General features: G+C 44.0%; 1 protein-coding gene across 1 annotated transcript in view; it reads left to right on the top strand.

Annotated features, from left to right (window-relative positions):
• Window positions 1–8340, top strand: part of LOC125285969 (BTB/POZ domain-containing protein KCTD16-like) — a 17481-nt gene extending 9141 nt beyond the window's left edge. The window contains exon 3 of the mRNA XM_048230593.1: window positions 6710–8340. Within this exon, the coding sequence (XP_048086550.1) occupies window positions 6710–7203 (494 nt within the window). The 3' untranslated portion in view covers window positions 7204–8340. The remainder of the gene's footprint in view (window positions 1–6709) is intronic.
• The last annotated feature ends 909 nt before the right edge of the window (window positions 8341–9249 follow it).

Raw genomic sequence — 9249 nt, forward strand, 5'->3', positions numbered from 1 at the left:
ATCCTTAGAGAACTGAGGAACCCTTAGAGACGGCACTTTAATTGGTTCCCTTTAGAACTCCCAGAGTCTTTAGTCACATTAGTTTGGGGCAGTGCACATCAGCATCAACAGCATAAACCTATCTTAGAAACTATACTGTAAAAGGTATTTGTTCTCATTAATAGCATAAACCTATCTTAGAACTAAGGGATTTGTTCTCATCAACAGCATAAACCTATCTTAGAAACTAAACTGTAAAAGATATTTGTTCTCATCAACAGCATAAACCTATCTTAGAAACTATACTGTAAAAAGTATTTGTTCTCACCAACAGCATAAACCTATCTTAGAAACTACACTGTAAAAGGTATTTGTTCACTTTCCCACTCCATTCAGATCAATTCAGTTCAATTCCCATTCAATTCAGTTAATACTCTCCGTCCAAGACCAAGTCTTTGTGTCGACTACAGTCTCATTGTACAGAGACCGACCCCATTACTCAGAAATGATTGAGATCAAACTCTGGTGTGCAGCGTTTTTCTGCCCCCGTCTTTGTTTCACCTTCATTCGTCTTGCAGTGTTAAATCCGTGGGAAATGCATTTCAGCAGGGCACTGTGGTAGAGCTGAGTGTGTCTGTGCAGATTCAAAGGCTTGAGATTTGATTTTTCTTTTTTTTTCCTTCTCTTTTTTCCTTTTTTTTCTCTTTCTTTTGCGGGAGCTGAGACAGCGGCACACTCCGATTCGCCCGCCCGGTGCACCTGGGCCGAGAGGGGCCTATTTTTATCTCTGCAAATTGATGGTGGTTACCGGCGGCGTGCAGCGGCGCGCTTCTCTTCCTGCAGCGGAGAGACTAAAACAGAGACCCAAATGTGTGATGGCAAGTTGATCAGAGAGAGAGAGAGAGAGAGAGAGAGAGAGAGAGAGAGAAAAGTGAAAAATACAACGAGTGAGAGAGAGAAAGAAACAGAGAGAGAGAGCAAGAGAGAGAAACAGAGAAAGAGTGAAAAATTCAACAAGAGGGAGAAACAAAGAGAAAGACTGAAACATACAAAGAGAGAGAGAAAGAGGGGAAGGTAGTGATGTCGAAATAGAGAGTAGGATACACAGAGAGAAAAATGGCTCCACCATGGAACGGCCTGAAGCATTTAAATGTAACTGGTTTGTGTGCACGTCTGTGTACACAGAAATAGAAAGACTTGTTTCAGTGTCTTTATTTGACAAACTTCAGATGTTTGCACATGTGCATTCAGAGGAAAAAAAGCTATCTTTTTGAGGGTGTTTTGTTCTTTGGATGTTTCAATGAAAGGCCTTAAAGGAATGGAGATGACAAACCTAGAAGAAAATGTGTCTGGAAAAATCACTGCGATACTCTGTAAAGCCGGGATAATTCTTCTTTTGTTTTTTCTTTATTCTAGTGTTCTTACAAAGGGCTTTTGATGATGAGCTGACTCATACCCCTCTCATTTTTCCAAACATCCTCAGAGAAGTTTTCTTTTCTTTTTTTTTTTGTTTAATGAATAACATCCAAAGGGCTGGGATTTGAAGTCTGACATTTTGAGGGGAAATGCACCTCAGAGAATCCAAAGAGAGGGAGAGAGAGAGAGAGAGATAGAAAAAGTAAGAAGAGAAGGAGGGATGGGTACTGCTGTACAGAGGGATAGCGTGATAGAATGAGAACCGATAGGGAAAGAAAGAGAGGAAGAGAAGGGTAAAACCAAGAGGAAGAAAAGAGTGAGGGAAGGAGAGTCAGGACAGTGAAAGTGAGAAAGAAAGAAAAGGAGTGCACTACAGAACGGTTTGGAGAGACAGAGAGAATGAGAGACAGTGTCAGGTAGAAAAAGGGGAGAGAAGGATAGATAGAGGGGGAAAGAGAAAGACAGAGAAACAGAGATGGAGAGACAGAGATAGAAAAAAACAGAGAGAGAGAATAGAAATTGCCCCTGTGGCAGGTCCACATCTGATCTGACCAAGTGTCCCTCACAAACCTCACTCTGCGTGATGCATGGCTCTCCCCGCTGAAGCCCTCTCTGGGCAAATTAGCAGTGGAAACATGCCCTCCGTCTTAATGGCTGTGAAATTTGATCTGCAGCCCTCGCAGCCGTCAGAGTAGCAAGCTTAGCACTCGCAGCACACATAGAGCACTACAGTGCTGCATGCAGCAGCTAATGCCCCTCGCCCACAGAGATTGCTGCCATGCACCCATAATCCATATGAATTCATTCAATATTTGCATGCGCAGAGTGCATATTCTTGCATAAACACAAGACATTTATTTCAAACAGATCTCACGGCTAGTGCTTGGCTCCAAAAAAGTGAATGGTTGTGCTGTACTGGCATGACAACACTGTCTCCTCATGTATTATGGAGGCTGAAAAAAACTCATTGCAACTCCACGAAAGTTTGACACCCCCTCACCCCCTACCCCCTCCAAACACAAACACCACAAAAAAGAAAGAACTGTTAAAGCAGTTACTGAAGTTATAATCAGTCATTTGCTATTTGCTTTAAGTATTTATGAACCATATTTTTATTCTTGGTGCTTTGCATCTCTGCTGCTGCTGCTGCTGGTGCTGTTGGTGATGGAGCTCTAAGTCGGACATTGCTTCTAAAGATGGATTCAGACGACGAGGGCTTCCTTCACTCAGCACAGCTCATTTCCCTGCAGTGGCCTGAAAGTTTTATGATACTATTACTGGTGCTGGCCCCCGTCCTAGACAAGCAGTCCCACAAGGCTGCAGCATCCATTTGGAAACCATGTTTGAACCCCCAACCCCCACCCCCCCCCCTCACTCCTTAAAAGGCATCCCCTCATTTGCCTGCTGGTGAAGAGGGGAGAGTGGGAGACTGAGTGGGATGGAGATGGAAAGAGAGAGAGAGAGAGAGAGAGAAATGAAAAGAGAGAGAGATGAAGATGAAGGGACGAATGGAAGAGACAGATGGCATGGTAGAAAGGTAAGATTGGGGGGAAGAGAGAGAGATGGAGAGAGAAAGTGTGTGCTAGACAGAGTGAGCACAAGAGCGATGAGAGGGACAGAGATAAATGTGGAGAGAGAGAAAAAAGAGCTAGACCGGCTGCATGAGAAGTAGAGAGAGAGAGATAGATAAAGAGAGAAAGACTGAGTGTGTGTGCACAGAAAGAGGGAGATGTGTGTGTGTATGTATGTGTGTGTGTGTTAGTGTGTTAGTGAGTGAAATAGAGAGAGAGTGCAGATTGGAGCTGATTTAATTCCTGCGGAGGGGAAATTGTTCTCCTGCATCTCTTGTCCTCGTGCGCACTCATGGATTAGCCATTAAAAAGCTGCTCTCCTCTCCTCTATCAGCCCAAAGCAATTGCTCCACCATTGGCCCACTCATTACAGCACTCAGTGCTGAGAGGTTAGGCTCCTATTGAACTCCTCTCATTATAAATTGATGGCTGTAATGCTTTCAGAAGCAGGCCAGATCATTGCACTCTGCAAGATGGTGTCTATCAGACTCTGAGAGGTTAGAGGTGCCGGGCACCTGTGTGTATTAATCTATTGTCAGTAAGGAAATCGTTTTCTTTTGTTATTGTTTTTTTGTTTGTTTTTGTGCTGACTGGTGCGTAAACAGTATGATATTGTTTTTACTGCTCTTTGTAACATTGTCTGTAAAAACAAAAATGAAAGGACAATCAGACGTGAGAATCGTTAAATTCCGGGTTTGGGCGGGCGTAGCGTAACAAGAGAGCGAGGGAGCGAGGGAGCGAGGGAGCGAAAGAGTAAGAGCGAGAAGGGCAGTTACTTGAGACGTGATTCACCACACGAGGAGGAGAAGAGGAAGCGAAAGATATAACGATTCCCTCGGGAGGCCACAGCTTATTTTAGTCGCTTTGCGTTTCTGCCTGTTACTTTATTCGTTTATTTCTTTTTCCCCCTGCAGCCACATAGGATGTGGATGAGGCTCTGAGTCTGGATGACTTTCCCTCTCCGTTGTTCTCCGAGGACCAGTCTTTGGTCCAATTAGATGCAAACCTGCTCCCGTCGGGTATTTCTCAAAGCATGATCTCTCAATTAACCTGGACCCATCCCCCACCCCCTACACCCCTGAATGTCTTTTTTAACATTTCCCATAGTGTGCTTGTCCTTATATGACTTGGTAATTGTGCATTTGGACGTGCTGGAGCTGTGCTCTGCGTAAGGCAGAGTGCATGTATTCTGGCAGGGTGGAGCAGCTCTAATGTAGTGCAGAGAAGTGCTGTAAAATAAGAGCTAAAAAACAGGATGAAAGAAGGAGGTTGAAAGGAGTGTTGGAAAATCAGATACTGTACTTAATGTTTTACATTACATTACATTACATTACATTACATTTGGCTGACGCTTTTTTAACCAAAGCGACTAACAACATGGTAAACAGTAAGTTATAATGTAAGTTATAATGTTCATTATAAGTTCCGAAAATTAGAGCACAAAGTCTTGGAAATCCCTCAAACGTCCACATTTATTTATTTATTTATTTATTTATTTATTTATTTATTTATTTATTTATTTATTGAGGAGTCATACGAGAGAGCATTCCTGACATCGTTGCCATGATCACCATCATCACCTCTCTGTCTCTATCACTGACACACACACTCTTAGATTAACAAAACATCATGCAAATTATTTAATTATTTATGTGTCTGGAAGATATGATAAGGGGTTACATCCTTAGGCATACAGGAATTATCCATCATCATCATCACTATCATCAACGTCATCATTACATTCACCATTATCCTGATCATCATCATCATCATCATCTTTCTCTCTCCCTCTTTCTGCCTGTCCGTCTCATTAATAGACAAAACATTCAAGACTCACAGGACGTCTTCTAGACTGACAGGGTGGGAGGGGGTGGTTGGAATAATAGCCCACGGAGGTGTCAGACTGCCAAGGCTGAGGAGAAATGCCATCCACTGCATGTGTCACTGGCTAATATTCACTGTCAGCATCTTTTAGGACCGACCCAAGTGAAATACCAAGAGTTTTTTGGAGCTCAGGCACTTCAGAGCATGCATGCAGGAGGTCATTAACATGTGCACACACAAACACACACACACACACACATCCAGACAGACAGATGCACACGCACGCGCACACACACACACATACAGTACACACACACGCACACACACACACGCACAGACAGACAAACAGACAAGCTGCAGATAGAAATAATTTCCAGATAAAAAGTGTTCTTTTTTCTTCCCACTGGTTTGCTTGGAAACAGATCATGTCCTTGCATGCCACTCTTTATGAGAGCGTTGCCCGTTGAGAGTGGCCCCTGAGAGGCGATGGCGATGTCACATGGTACTCAGCACACAATGGGTGCTGCACACCCAGGCTTATCAGATCCAGACAAGAACTGCTGTCTTTGTGACACCCGAGTCAATGACTTTGTCGTCAGCACAATACAAATCAATGCCATTCAGCTTTAAAGTTTGATGCTGACACTGATTTCTTTCACATTTAAGATAAGGTCGTGTTGGTGGCTTTGTCAATGAAACATTTTTATTTTTTTTTGTGATCAATTCTTAGGGTTTTGAAATGTTGTTGTTTCTTAGGGTAGTGAATCCACTCTCTATGATGTAGGTGTGGTTACGCGTGCAAGTCATTAATTAACAGGTAATTCATATTTTTACAATGGACCTAATAGAATAGCTACATTGCATCTCTTGGGAAGTCTGGGGAATGTAGCGTTTAAGATGAGCCAACGTTAAGTGTCTCCTTCTCTGTGAATCCTCTGGTCCTCATGTGTCATGATGGAGTTAAAGCTTTGCTCTTAGCTTCAGTGCACATGGATGCAGCCAAGCACAGAAATCTTTCTGAAACTCCTGTCTGCTGTGGATGCCTCTCCAGCCAGTGTTTTCAGCACAGGGCTGGCAGGGGTTATATCTAGTGCTGTTTTCAGCACAGAGAAGGGGTTATATCTAGTGCTGTTTTCAGCACAGGGTTGGGGTTATATCTAGTGCTGTTTTCAGCACAGAGAAGGGGTTATATCTAGTGCTGTTTTCAGCACAGGGTTGGGGTTATATCTAGTGCTGTTTTCAGCACAGGGCAGGGGTTATATCTAGTGCTGTTTTCAGCACAGCTAGATCTGGGGTTGTATCTAGTGGTGTTTTCAACACAGGGCTGGGGTTATATCTAGTGCTGTTTTCAGCACAGGGCTGGGGTTATATCTAGTGCTGTTTTTAGCACAGGGCTGACTGGGGTTATATCTAGTGCTGTTTTCAGCACAGCACAGGGCTGTGGTTACATCTAGTGCTGTTTTCAGCACAGGGCTGGGGTTATATCTACTGCTGTTTTTAGCACAGGGCTGGCTGGGGTTATATCTACTGCTTGTGTATTTTCTTGTTTGTGTGTGTGTTTCTTTTAATAATGGCTCTAATATTTTCTAGGCTTAATTGTGTTATTTGATCGAGTTAATGTGTGTGTGTGTGTCATTTTGAGACATTTTGAGTCATGTTTTCATGCATAAATTAAGGGTGAGTGTATGTATTTATTATGTGTGTTTGTATGTGTACTGTGTCTGTCTCTGGCTCTGGTACATGCAGTTAGATGATTTATTGTATGCATCACTTTACCTGTATGCTATTTCTCAATACTCTGTATGTGTGTGTGTGTGTGTGTGTGTGTGTGTGTGTGTGTGTGTATGTGTGTTTGTGTTTGTGTGTGTGTGTGTGTGTGTGTGTGTGTGTGTGTGTGTGTGTGTGTGTCCACCCCTCAGGCGGCCCATCCGGCTGGTCCTCCTCCCACTGCGACTGCTGCTGCAAGAGCCACAAGAGCGAGCGTGAGGGCGAGAGCGGCACGTCCTACAACGAGCTCTCCACCTCCGCATCAGAGACCCAGTCGGAGGCCAGCTCCCCGCAGGGCACGGTCATCTGCGGTCCGGTCAGCCGCCAGCACCAGCAGCCACCCATCGCCCACACGCTGGAACGACCCGGCCGCAAGGGACCCCCAATGGCCCAACCGCCGGGGGGGGACGGGGGTCGTGGGGGACGCCGGACCGACCTTCTCCGCGCCCGCACCACGGGGCCCCGCGACGCCGCGCTGGCCGGTCGGGGCGGCCGGAAAGGCGGCGGACCCCCGAAGGAGAAGCTGACGGTGGAGCAGGAGCTGGAGAGGTGCATCCAGGACTTCCGCCGCATCCGCATCCCCAAGCGCTTCCCGGACAGGAAGTACATGTGGCAATCAGAGCTGCTGCGAAAGTATCAGATGTGAGCACACGAGAGAAAAGTACGACGACGCGAGCAAGACTCAGGAGACCACAGAGTGAAACATAAGACTTGACAACGAGACACACAGAGACAGATATAGAGACACAGATAGACTAAAAAGAGACAAAAAACGACAAAAAAAGACAGAAGCACACTAAAAGAGAAATAGTAAGAGATCCTCTATGTGGAAGAGGGTGGAATAGGAAATAGGAAATGTTTTCTCACCAGAAAAAAGCACCTCAGTTAGGATTACACTTGAATTCACTCTTTGCCCATGTTCATTCAGTGAATTTTTAATCTTCAGGCCTGCGAAAACACATGGTGCACGATAGCTGTTCAGCAATCCACAAAGGACTTCTTTAAAAATGAGTCCAACAGGGTACTATTGATATAAAAATATATGAATATCGCTAAGCCACAATACACAGTGTCTGTCCTTGAGATTCCAGAGCCATGCCAGGGACCGGAATCGAGGTCATCTGCCCCATTAAACGGAACCACCAGGCTCACCTTTCAGGCAGATTTAGACAAATCAGAGTCGTATCAATGTCACAATGAATACACCCATAAATCGGATTTAACACTATCTTAATTTGATCAACACCCACCTTCAGGAGGCGGACTCCCCATAGAATTCTCACTGGTAGAGGGCATCTACCCGAATGTACTAATGTCTCATCTGTTCCTTCGAATTCAACTGTGAACTTTTGGTAGTGGATGTTTTTTTTTTTGGTGAATATGGGAATGATATAGTGCATAAGCCAGAAGTCATTTGTCATTGTAGTCTTCGACAGCACATGGGAAAAGGGGGAAAAAAATCCTTGTGGTAACAAGGCATGCATGTTACTTCACCATGCTAGATCGTTGTGACCTAATGGGTGCTTCCAACTAAAAAAAAAAAGAAAAGAAATCTCACTAGAACCAAGCTGTTCAATGGAAAACAATATCGAGGAGAAGAGCACCAGTACCTGCAGTATTGCCACAACATACATCTCTTTTGTTGTCTGTTTGTTTGCCATCGTACACATCTATGTCAACACTGTATTTCCAGAATGTTCTTGAGGTTGTGTCAGTGGGTGTATGTATGCAGATCATCCTTTTGTGAATGTGAGATGGATAATTAAAGGACTAGTGTACTGTATGTGTCCACCTCGCTGACTGCATCCTTAATCTGACAGGGGGTTATCCAAACGGTCATCCTTTGACGAATGATGCAAGGCTTGCTTGTTATGTAACACCGATCTCTTATTGCACACGAGTGATGTAGCTCGGAAAAGGATCATATATTATCCATAATGTTTCAGTCCCACTCGCATTATTTGGTCTATGTGTTGAAATAATAAATGTGTCTCAAAGGAAGCAGAATGCAGAACAGAAGAGGTACAGTGTGATACTCATAAAAGCTTTATGAAGGCAACTGTTAAAGGGACTATGAAGCTTCTGTGATAAAAAGATGTTTACTCTCTCCTCCCTTCATTCTTCCCTCTATCTCTTTCGTATGCTCTCTCTCTCTCTATCTCCCTCTTTCTCCACTCCTCTTTCTCTCCCTGCAGGTTGGTTCAATTGATTCCTAAGGTACTGTATCAGTAATTTCATCTCCTTTCTCTTGTTGTTTTATGAGTTCACTGTGTGCATTTGCCTACATAGAGGCAGGGAGAAATGTATGCATCACCCCAGACTATTTCAGCTTGGACTATTTTTAGCCGAAGAATTCTGCAGTGTTGCCACATATCTTCAGCAAATACAGAAGGAGGAGGAAAATGAACCTTTTCAGTGAGGAATACACAGAGAAAACATGACAAGCAAATAGTTGCCTGATGCAAATATGTATTCATGCTTTGCAGCGAGGGAAAAAGACTACATATATATGATTACACTTGAAGATATGCAAAGTAGAGATGACATCGCTCTTCCTGTGCCTCTGGCATTACAAGTACAGTAAGTCTGTAAGTCCTTGAAGCGCCCTTCCTCTTCCTGCATTAGCAAACAGAAGTTGAAGCAAAGTGTAACACAACGATGTAAATCGCAAATAAGAGTTTCTGAGCAAATT

This window comes from Alosa alosa, chromosome 21 (assembly GCF_017589495.1).
Source record: "Alosa alosa isolate M-15738 ecotype Scorff River chromosome 21, AALO_Geno_1.1, whole genome shotgun sequence".
Lineage (NCBI taxonomy): Eukaryota > Metazoa > Chordata > Actinopteri > Clupeiformes > Clupeidae > Alosa > Alosa alosa.